The following is a 12,854-nucleotide window of genomic DNA, read 5'->3' on the forward strand; positions in this document are numbered from 1 at the left end:
TTTTTATGCCTTAATATACTATGACTTTTTATGCCTTAATATACCATGATATTTCTATGACTTTTAATGCCTTACTATGCTATGACCTTTTTATGCCTCATTATACTATGATGTTTTTATAACTTTTAATGCCTTACTACCCTATGTCGTTTTTATGAATTTTTATGCCTTACTATACTATGGCTTCTTATGCCTTAATATACTATGACTTTTTTATGACTTTTAATGCTTTACTATACTATGATGTTTTTATGACTTTTAATGCCTTACTATACTATGACGTTTTTATGCCTTACTGTACAATGACTTTTTTATGACTTTTAATGCCTTACTATACTATGACTTTTCTCTGACTTTTAATGCCTTACTATAATAATATGACTTTTTTATGCCTTAATATACTATGACTTTTTATGCCTTAATATACCATGATATTTCTATGACTTTTAATGCCTTACTATGCTATGACCTTTTTATGCCTCATTATACTATGATGTTTTTATAACTTTTAATGCCTTACTACCCTATGTCGTTTTTATGAATTTTTATGCCTTACTATACTATGGCTTCTTATGCCTTAATATACTATGACTTTTTTATGACTTTTAATGCTTTACTATACTATGATGTTTTTATGACTTTTAATGCCTTACTATACTATGACGTTTTTATGCCTTACTGTACAATGACTTTTTTATGACTTTTAATGCCTTACTATACTATGACTTTTCTCTGACTTTTAATGCCTTACTATAATACTATGACGTTTTTATGCCTTAATATACTATGACTTTTTATGCCTTAATATACCATGATATTTCTATGACTTTTAATGCCTTACTATGCTATGACCTTTTTATGCCTCATTATACTATGATGTTTTTATAACTTTTAATGCCTTACTACTTTATGCCGTACTATAATATGACTTTTTGTACCGTACTATACTATGAATTTTTATGCCTTACTGTACTATGACTTTTTTATGCCTTATTGGACTATATCGTTTTCATGACTTTTTATGCCTTACTATACTATGTCATTTCTATGACTTTTAATGCCTTACTATACTATGACATTTTTATGCCTTTTTATGTCTTACTGTACTATGACTTCTTATGCCTTATTGTACTATATCATTTTCATGGCTTCATAAGCCTTACTATACTATGATGTTTTTATGACTTTTAATGCCCTACTACCCTATGACGTTTTTATGCCTTACTGTACAATGACTTTTTTATGACTTTTAATGCCTTACTATACTATGACTTTTCTATGACTTTTAATGCCTTACTATAATACTATGACGTTTTTATGCCTTACTATACTATGACTTTTTATGCCTTACTATAATATGACTTTTTTATGCCTTAATATACTATGACTTTTTATGCCTTAATATACCATGATATTTCTATGACTTTTAATGCCTTACTATGCTATGACCTTTTTATGCCTCATTATACTATGATGTTTTTATAACTTTTAATGCCTTACTACCCTATGTCGTTTTTATGAATTTTTATGCCTTACTATACTATGGCTTCTTATGCCTTAATATACTATGACTTTTTTATGACTTTTAATGCTTTACTATACTATGATGTTTTTATGACTTTTAATGCCCTACTATACTATGACGTTTTTATGCCTTACTGTACAATGACTTTTTTATGACTTTTAATGCCTTACTATACTATGACTTTTCTCTGACTTTTAATGCCTTACTATAATACTATGACGTTTTTATGCCTTAATATACTATGACTTTTTATGCCTTAATATACCATGATATTTCTATGACTTTTAATGCCTTACTATGCTATGACCTTTTTATGCCTCATTATACTATGATGTTTTTATAACTTTTAATGCCTTACTACCCTATGTCGTTTTTATGAATTTTTATGCCTTACTATACTATGGCTTCTTATGCCTTAATATACTATGACTTTTTTATGACTTTTAATGCTTTACTATACTATGATGTTTTTATGACTTTTAATGCCTTACTATACTATGACGTTTTTATGCCTTACTGTACTATGACGGTTTTATGCCTTACTATACTATGACGGTTTTATGCCTCTTCATGCCTTACTATACTATGACCTTTTTATGCCAGACTGTACTATGACTTTTTATGACTTACTGTAATATGAATTTTTATGCCGTACTATAATATGACTTTTTGTACCGTACTATACTATGAATTTTTATGCCTTACTATACTATGAATTTTTTACACCTTACTATACTATGACTTTTTTATGCCTTAATATACCATGACATTTTTATGACTTTTAATGCCTTACTATACTGTGACGTTTTTATGCCTTTTTATGCCTTACTGTACTATGACTTTTTTTATGCCTACTTATACCATTATGTTTTCATGACTTTTAATGCCTTACTACCCTATGACGTTTTTATGCCTTACCATACTATGTCGTTTTTATGACTTTTTTATGCCTTACTGTACTATGACCTTTTTATGACTTTTAATGCCTTACTACTATTATGTTTTAATGCCTTACAATACTATGACGTTTTTATGACTTTTAATGCCTTACTATACTATGTCATTTCTATGACTTTTAATGCCTTACTACTATCCTGTTTTAATGCCTTACTATATTATGATGTTTTTATGCCTTTTTATGCCTTACTGTACTATGTTGTTTTTATGACTTATTCTACTGATGTTTTTCTGACTTTTCATGCGGTACTATACTATGAGGTTTTCATTACTTTTATGCCTTACTCTAATATGATGACTTTATGCCTTACTATACTATGATGTTTGTACAGTTTCTCTTACCTTACTATCCTATGATTATTTTATGCCTCACTATAAAATGTCATTTTTAACACTTTTCTTGACTTACCTTACTATGTCTGTTTAATGACCTTTTATGCCTTACTATACTATGAACTTTTTATTAGGTTTTTATGCCTTACAATACAATAGTATTTTTATTACTCTTTATGCCTTAATATTCTATGATGTTTTTATGCCTAACTATAGTATCGGGTTTTTACAACTTTTTATGCCTTAGTACAGTATGTCTTTTTAATGACTTTTTATGCCCCAATTTAATGACAATTTTATGCCTTTCTATACTAATACGTTATTTTGCCTTTTTATGTCTTAATATACAATCACTTTTTTATTAATTTTAATGCCTCACTATACTATGATGTTATTTTTCCTTTTTATGCTTTACTATACTATGACGTTTTCATGACTTTACATGACTTACTACATTATGACGTTTTTATGATTTTTAATAATTCATGATACTACGATGTTTTTATATATTTTCTGTGTTGTATACTATGATCTATTCATGCCTTACTATAATATGATTTTTTTATGCCTTCTTTGTAAGGTTTTGGTATGATATGAACCCACAATAAGAACACAGAGTAGTGACAAAAACAAGTCTTTTATTTAACTTTTAGTTTAAAGTGTGGAATGGGGGCTGGTAACAATGCTGAGGGCATGGAGCTGTAAACAGTCTGGCAGGGTAATGGCGGGGATAGATTCACAAACAGGAATCCACAGAGCTGAGTAGGCAAACAAAATCTAAGCTGGTAAGACAAGACAGGAGTGTGGCAGGATGGCAGGATGACTGGAGTATGAATCTGAAGCACAAAAACAACAGGATTACAAAACGTTCAGAAAGACAAAGAGCAAACAGCAAGCCAAGCTTGGCCGTAGCATTAATACCACTTGTACAAACGGGAGATCTGGTAAAGAATAGTAAGTTGAACTGGTCCTTTATACTGCGGCCGGTTGTGGAGTTGATTGTATGATGAGAAGCAGGTGAGTATGGAGACTGGAGGGAACAGGAACCAGGAAGCCTCAACCAGCTGACACACACACACACACACTTATACAGACACAGATGACAAAAAGGAGACAAACAAACTTTTGATTCCTTACTATACTATGATGTTTTCTGCCTTTTTATGCCTTACTATACTATGTCATTTTTATGACTTTTCATGCCTTACTATACTATGACATTTTTAGGACTTTTTATACCTAACTAATATATAACATTTTTACCACCTTTAATCCCTTACCATACGATGATGTTTTCATGATTTTTCATGCCTTACTATGACATTTTTATGCCTTTTTATGCCTTGATATAGTATGGGGTTTTTATGACATTTTATGCCTTATCATACTATGACACTTTTCATGACTTACTAGACTATGTCATTTTTACCACTTTTAATGCTTTACTATGCTATGACGTTTTTATGACTTTTTATACCTTAATATAATATGACGTTTTTACCACTTTTAATGCTGTACTAAGCTATGATGTTTTTATTACTTTTCATGCCTTATTATACTATGCTATTTTTATGCCTTGCACATCATTTTTATTATTATTTTTTTCATGCCTTACTTTATTATGACCTTTGTATGCCTTATTATAGTATAGGGTTTTTATGACTCTTTATACCTTAATATAATATGATGTTTTTATGATTTTTCATGCCTTACTATACTATTATGTTTTTATGACTTTTCATGCCTTATTATACTATGATGTTTTTTTTTTTACTTTTTATGCCATACTATACTATGTCGTTTTTATGATGTTTTTCTGCCTTACTTTACTGACGTTTTTATGCCTTACTATAGTATGGGGTTTCTACGACTTTCTATGCCTTATTATACTATGACGTTTTTATGACTTTTTATACCTTAATATAATATGACGTTTTTACCACTTTTAATGCTGTACTAAGCTATGATGTTTTTATTACTTTTCATGCCTTATTATACTATGCTATTTTTATGCCTTGCACATCATTTTTATTATTATTTTTTTTATGCCTTACTTTATTATGACCTTTGTATGCCTTATTATAGTATAGGGTTTTTATGACTCTTTATACCTTAATATAATATGATGTTTTTATGATTTTTCATGCCTTACTATACTATAATGTTTTTATGACTTTTCATGCCTTATTATACTATGATGTTTTTTTTTTTACTTTTTATGCGATACTATACTATGTCGTTTTTATGATGTTTTTCTGCCTTACTTTACTGACGTTTTTATGCCTTACTATAGTATGGGGTTTCTACGACTTTCTATGCCTTATTATACTATGACGTTTTTATGACTCTTCATGACTTACTGTCCTATGATGATTTTATGACTTTTTATACCTAACTATACTATGTTGTTCTTATTACTTTTAATGCCTTACTATGCTATCATGTTTTTATGACCTTTCATGCCTTACTAGACTATGCCGTTTTTATGCTATTTTTATGCCTTACTTTGATATGACTTACCGTACTATGATTTTTTTACGACTTTTTATGCCTTATTATACTATGAGGTTTTTATGACTCTTTATGACTTACTATATTTATGACTGTTCATGCCTTACTATACTATGTCGTTTTTACCACTTTTAATGCCTTACTATACTATGACATTTGTATGACGTTTTTATGCCATACTATACTCTGACGTTTATACCACTTTCAATGCCTTACTGTATTATGATTTTTACCACTTTCAATACCTTACTATACAATGATGTTTTTACGACTTTTTTTTCTTTATTATACTATGACGTTTATATACCTTTTCTATGCCTTACTATTCTATGACTTTTCATGCCTTACCATACAGTACTATAAAGTTTTTATTCCATTACTATACAATGGCGTTTTTTATGCCTTACTATACTATGATATTTTTATGCCTTGCTATTGTATGACCTTTTATACGTTAGTATACTATGATTTTTTTATGTCTTGCTATTGTATGACCTTTTATGCATTAATATACTACGATTTTTTATGCCTTACTATAGTAGGACTTTTTATGCCTTGCTATACCATGAAGTTTTTATGCCTTACTATACGCTGACTTTTTTTGCCTTACTATACTGTGACTTTTGTATGCCTTACTATAGTATGACTTTTTAATACCTCACTGTAATTTGACGTTATCACCACCTGGTACGCTGCTGCCACTGCAGATGACAAGAGCAGACTGCAGCATATATTTAATTCTGCTGAGTGGGTGATTGGCTGCAATCTGCCAACCCTCCAGGGCCTCTACACCTCCAGGACTCGACCCCTCCTTCCCAGGACACAAACTATTTGAGACACTCCCCCCTGGCAAGAGGCTGCGGTCCATTATGACCAGAACCTCACGCCACAAGAACAGTTTCTTCCTACTGCAGTTGGCCTCATTAACAAGGCCAAAGACCCCAAATGGTATGTTTGTAAACCTTACTATACTATGGCATTTTTTTATGCCTTACTATGAGTTTTTATGCCTTACTATAATATGACTTTTTATGACTTACTATAATATGACTTTTTGTGCCTTACTATCCTATGTGTTATTTATGTCTTACTATACTATGATTTTTTATGATCTTATATACTATGACTTTTTATGCCTTACTATACTATTAAGTTTTTATTCCATTATCATATGATGGTGTTTTGTATGACTAACTATACTAAGACTTCTTTTATGCCTTGCTATAGCATGACCTTTTTTATGCCTTACTATTGTATGACCTTATACTGTGACTTTTTTTATGAGTTAATATACTCTATGCCTCTCTATACTATATGCCTTACTATACTATGAGGTTTTTGTGCTTTACTATAGCATGACTTTTCATGCCTGACTATACTGTAACATTTTTACCCCTTATTATACTATGACGTTTTTATTTCTTACTATATTCTGACTTTTTATGCCTTACTATAGTATTACTTTTTATGCCTTACTATACTATGATATTTTTATGCCTTGCTATTGTAAGACCTTTTATGCATTAATATACTATGAATTTTTATGCCTTACTATACTATGAGTTTTTATGCCTTACTATACTATGATGTCTTCATGCCATTAATATACTATGGGGTTTTTTATGACTTACTGCACAATGACTTCCTTAATGCCTAACTATACTATGACTTTTTTATGCCTTAGTATAAGATTACTTTCTTTGCCTGAGTATATGATGACTCATGACATATATATGACATACCAAGAGGGGTGTCATGTGTCACCTAAAAGAGGATATATTATTATGACATATATACATCCTCTGGATATATGAAGATATACGTTTATAACATATATGAAATACTCATAAAATGCAACTTCATTAAAACATGCTTATTAAAATTCTACATTTCTATCTATGAATTTCTCAATAATTTCTTATTAAATTTAAATATACATGTCTAACTTTTATATTTGCATATATAATATGAACAAACACCGACAGGATTTGGAATGGATATATATTTATGTAACATATTTCTATAATATAAACAGACATACTAAAATACATGTTTGTATTAGCTAGACATATATGTCAATATATATTGTATATATGTCATATATTATATTTTTCCAACAGGTTACATATGTAATTTTTACACATATGGGCTACACTTTAAAGCTATATATATGATTTACTTAATATGTACATATATTTCATGTCTGGAAATTCAGATCAGATTCAGATCTTATATGTTCATAAACCGTTTGGTTCACGGCATTAAAAAGCCAATCTTATTGTTTTAGAGGGATGGCAGGGTTGTTGCGTCCCTACCCATGTTGAGACCAAACCTATGTCCTTGATAAAAATACAAATATTTAAAAGGCCAAATCAGTAATACTTTTAACCATAATACGCACATTCCTACATACTGTATAACTGAAGAGTCTCATTTTAAAAATTACCCATTTCTTACCTGAAAATGGATTCCTGTTTTCTACAGTGTGTTTAACATTACTGATGTAAACAGATCAATTCTGTCATTCTATCAGTTTTGATTTTGTTGTTTTCTATTATTGGTCTGTGTCAGTCAATTCGGGAGTAAGAGCAGGTCCCAAATTGTAATCAGAAATTTGTGAATGGGGTGATCATTCATGTACATTTGGATCACAGACTGTGACTATAATGTGTAACACCAACACATTTTAGCGACAGCGACTCTTAGGTTTGAATACAGAGTGCTTTTTTTTATGTATAGACTAAGAAAAACAATAGGAAGCAAAACTGTTTTTCAGGAGCAAGAGAATATTTATTTGTAAAATGTATACAATAGGATGAATCCTTTCAGAAAGATAAAGGAGCTGTTAATGCTGTGTCAGTGAACTTTGTCTAATCCACAAAAATTATTTAAAATGAATCGGCAAGCGTTGGCAAGCAGAATGATTTTTGGATAGAATAGTTTCCCAACTTTGTAGCTTAAAAGTAAAGAAAACAACTCAATTCATATTTGCAGTCATTCAAAATGTTAAACTGAAATTAGTTTTGTTAAACACCAGGTAATGAGAGTTGGTACTATGCTGTCATCAGGATTTATCTGGCAACAGCAACATTAACTATGTTAATTAGTTAAACTATTTTATTGTGGCATATGTGTATTCTAACTGTAAATATAAGAGAACTATTCACTAGAAAAGTCAGTCAACCGATGGCAAACAAAATTTCTGATTTTTCATTATTCTGAGTTACCAGTTCAACAGATACACGTGTACATGTTTTGTCCAGCCCAGCCTGAGCCCTAGTTCAATTAAATAAATGGGAGTGGACAAAATATCAAAAACATAATGCAGTATTTTGATACAATCTAATATAACAATATCACAACATACAACCTCTAAAATGAGATGAATGAACACTATGACCTTCAAAAAAGAGGCAGTTATTATGGGGCCATTGTATTTCACCTATCACCGACACTCAAAATTAGATATATTTTCTCTGTTTTCAAACAAAGAGAGAAAGCTCTTGATACATGGTCAGCTACACCTATCTATTTTGATATATTTTAACAGGGATAGTTCACCAAAAATAAATATAAACAAGTCATAATTGCTAAAAAAAAAAAAACTTCTAAAAACAGTCTATTTACAAGTATGAATCATAAAGTGTAAATATGGCAAAACAACCCTTACCACTTACCAAAATTTCCATTGCCTTTTGAGTCTGTTAGTCCTCAAACTCTGCAGCATAAAGCACCTGTTGGAATTTCATCCGCACCTCCATTCTTTTTTTAATGGTAAGCCTCTTCAGTGACGGCAGCAGGCTGAGCAGAAACAGTTCATCTTCATCTCTGACATTGGTGAGGGCATCTGCAGAAGTTATCTCAGTTTCTGTGGTTGCTTGCCTTTTACGTTTAAGAAAGACCCCCATCTTCTGATGGTTGGTTGGACAGGACTCCGCAGTAGAAAAACTGGTACTAACGATCGGCAGAGGACCATGCATCTCCTTCTCATCTTTATCACGCTGTTTCTCCACATCATCGCCACTTCCAGCTACCTGTGTGGTATGAATGAACAGCTCTTGTTGATCACAGCCAAACAAAGTCCAAGTCCCTTGTATAACCTACACTGTACCTCCTACTATGAACTAAATAGGTTTGCTTTGACTGGGTTTCTACTTTCTTGCAAGTCTACAGATGAAAATAAAATATTTTGAATTATTTTTAAAATACATTTTTAAAATAGGGAAATTTGTATCATTTTGTATTATACTGTTGTACGGAGCTTGACTGATTAATCTGCAGGCTGATATTATTGGCAAATATTATCTTATCACAAATGTATCAGTATTGGCTACTAAGTTACAACTGATTTCACTACAGAAATGTCAAGGATATGATTGGGGTAATTTAGACACAATATATTTTATCCACTACATACCACAAACAAGTACACTTCGCCTTTGTAAATTGTGCAGCTCAGTGCATACCATGTTAGAACTCTTAAATAATCTAATTTAAAGACTGCACCCCCTCACAGGTGTTTTCAGTTACGCTTGCTCAATTGTCCTTTTTCACAAAAGAGAGATACAATTTTAAAAAACATCTGAATTCCATTAAGAGAGGGTGTTCCCAGTATGAAGGCATTGTGAAGGCAAAAATTATATTGGTTACTTTAGTTGTGAGGTTCTGCTTTGATACACGCATGGTGGCACTGCAACTCGTTTGTCATGTTTTGCTGCCCCATATAAGGTTAACAATCGGTTTTCCACCAAGTGCTCTTATTTTGAAAACTAAGCCCGGATATGCTGAGAGGCAGCTGTGATGAATGTCTCCCTGAATGTTTCGTGCGTTTAGCTTGAGAAAAAAAAACATAAATGTAGTTAGTGTTAAAAAAACTACGAGTATGTCTACAGCTCCGTCACATATAAGTATAGTTAGCCTATTGTTAGCAGTGGCGATGATTCCGTAGGCCTAACTAAGTAGTTAGCTAATGACTGCTAGTATTTTAAAACCCAAAGGCGGGAATACATTTTAAATCAACAAATGGCGGACAGGTTATCGCACACCTCGTTTGTTTCTCCCATGCCTGTTTCCACTCTGGGTTTCACATAGTCGCTGAGCCAGGCCAGCTGGTTGTACAGCACCGGGACGGGCCTCTCCACCTGGTTCTCCTCGTCGTCCAGCAGGGGGTCGTTTCTCTTGGCCATTCGCTTCTTCGCTTTACAGAACTTGTCGCGCAGATTTTTCCATTTCACCCTCACCTCTTCCTCCGGCTTTTCCATGGCGCCTGCGATTTCTTTCCACGACAAATGCCCCTTTAGACTGTCTTTGTAGTCCCGCCGTGATTGGTCGTACAGATTCGGGTGTTCACGTATCAGGTCCGCTAACTTCTTTTCGACAGTGTTCATTTTGTTTTGTGTATTTTTACTTCACCGCGAAGTCCTTTCGTCGGCAGACGACGACCAAGGTTCGTCTTCCTCGTTAGGTTCAACTTGGCAGAAGGAAGTACGGAGCTCCATTTATTCAAAATAAAAGTTGTGTTACTGACCTCTTTTTCAGTAGGCTATCGTTTGTAGATGTGAATGAGAATTTCAAACAGAGCATCATATCATAGGGATGTCACATGCGATTGCACAGACAATTACAGCACAACTGTCTAAACTACCCACATAGGTTCCACAAGTAGTGGCAACCTGTTGTTACTGGGATCCAAAAAGTCAAGACATCCTAATTTAAAGGGACAACACTGATTATATACACAACACATGTACTTGATAAATAATTCCAGGCCACATCATCTCAACTGGTTTTCATTGATATCTTTCAAACTCCAGTCGGTATGAAAGTGAAACAGATATTTAATTTCATTCTATATTAAAAAGGTCTTAAAGAGTCTTAAAAGTTAACCCTGGAGAAAACAAAACAAATGGTGAAAATATTTGGGCTTGCAATAATTACAGCACTCAGTCATGGTGATACTATTGCCACGGTTAAATGAAGATTCCTTATGGCCAAATATGAGCGCATACAACTGAAAATGCTACAAATCAAATGCACAAACATTGAGTATCAATAATATTAGAATCTATGTGAAGATAACTTGAGGTAATAATAGAGCGAAGCAATCTATAAATTCTAGGCACATGATAGCTACTACCTCTACTTTTATGCAGTGGTGTATTTTGCTTCCTGCCTGCATACACTAGATGGCACATTTGCTCTTTTCTTTTCACCTCCCATTTAATGTCTCTGTGACTCTGGACAGATGAGATGGCATTAAGGACAAACATCATTATCCTATACATAAAAATCATTTTAATGAGCTTCTTCTTTGAAAACACAGTTGTGGAACTAGAAATGATATGTGTGTGGCTGTGTGTATTGGGCTTTCGTTGTCCATAATGATTTGGGATTATATAGTATTTCATTCTTTCTTTCCCTCCCTGCATGTGTCTTTTGGGTTTAAAAATATTTTTTTATCTATGCTACTGAAACATGGAAGTGGTAAACACACACCAGAAGTGCTGGTTATGGTACAAACTTCATAATTAACATAATTGCTGTCAGGTGGTTGATGGCTTTTTAAGTGTATGTTTTGTATAAGTAAAGAAATTATCCTTGAAAAATTGCTCCCCAAAACATCACAATAAATCATTAGAGTGGAGTGTGCCGTTTTATGGTTTATTCTATGTGTAAGCTGCTGTCAGTAAAGTCCCTCTTATGAAAAACATGAATGGATTTGATTTGATGTCACCACTTATTTTATGCAAAGTTACATTTGTGTTAAAATAACCACAATTATGCAGACGAACATGTAAACACTTTCTGCCCTAACCCATAGTTTTATTTATATTTAGATATGTATGCAGCCCATTTCACGGGTGTTTGGATCTTTGGGTTCCGGATAACATATGATTATCAAAGGCCAGAATTTAAAAGAAGGCTAATTTAAATAGTTTTTAAATGGTAACCACATGCAGACTCTAGGCAGGTGTGATGAATACTTACATCATCACTGCAACATTTACATGTGAAGGCTGCCAAGTTGTGACACATCAAGTCTTGTCTCTGTTGGAGGCTAAGTGTCACCTAGAAGACTCCTCATGTGGGACAGTACAGATTACAGGGACAGCAGAATGGATAATAGCAATTATGAGGACGACAGCTGTTATCATAGGGATGTCACATGCGATTGCACAGACAATTACAGCACAACTGTCTAAACTACCCACATAGGTTCCACAAGTAGTGGCAACCTGTTGTTACTGGGATCCAAAAAGTCAAGACACCTTCATTTAAAGGGGCAACACTGATTATATACACAACACAAGAGATACTCATCAATTTTATTCAATTTTTTACTGATAAACATGGAGAGTTGTTATTGTTGATAAAGAAACAACTTGAGACAAACAGTCACTGCCATTGTTCAACACAGCTTACCCTATTCACGATTTATATGCAGACGGGATCATGGGGGATCCCTGGTGATGTATATATGTGTGATCTGTTTTAATACAGTATAATTAAAATACTGTCATGACAAAAT

The 12,854-nt window shown here is 32.7% G+C and overlaps 1 protein-coding gene across 1 annotated transcript; it reads right to left on the bottom strand.

The window, feature by feature from the left end:
* Positions 1–8,112: 8,112 nt before the first annotated feature.
* On the bottom strand, positions 8,113–10,713 carry LOC111221694. Its single transcript, XM_022745204.1, has 2 exons — positions 10,372–10,713; positions 8,113–9,360 (listed from the first exon to the last, which is right to left on the bottom strand). Exons 1-2 carry the CDS (start codon positions 10,711–10,713, stop codon positions 9,031–9,033), a joined length of 672 nt encoding a protein of 223 aa, XP_022600925.1. The 3' UTR covers positions 8,113–9,030.
* Between the last annotated feature and the right edge of the window lie 2,141 nt (positions 10,714–12,854).

This window comes from Seriola dumerili, unplaced genomic scaffold (genome assembly GCF_002260705.1).
Source record: "Seriola dumerili isolate Sdu_G_001 unplaced genomic scaffold, Sdu_1.0 BDQW01000003.1, whole genome shotgun sequence".
Lineage (NCBI taxonomy): Eukaryota > Metazoa > Chordata > Actinopteri > Carangiformes > Carangidae > Seriola > Seriola dumerili.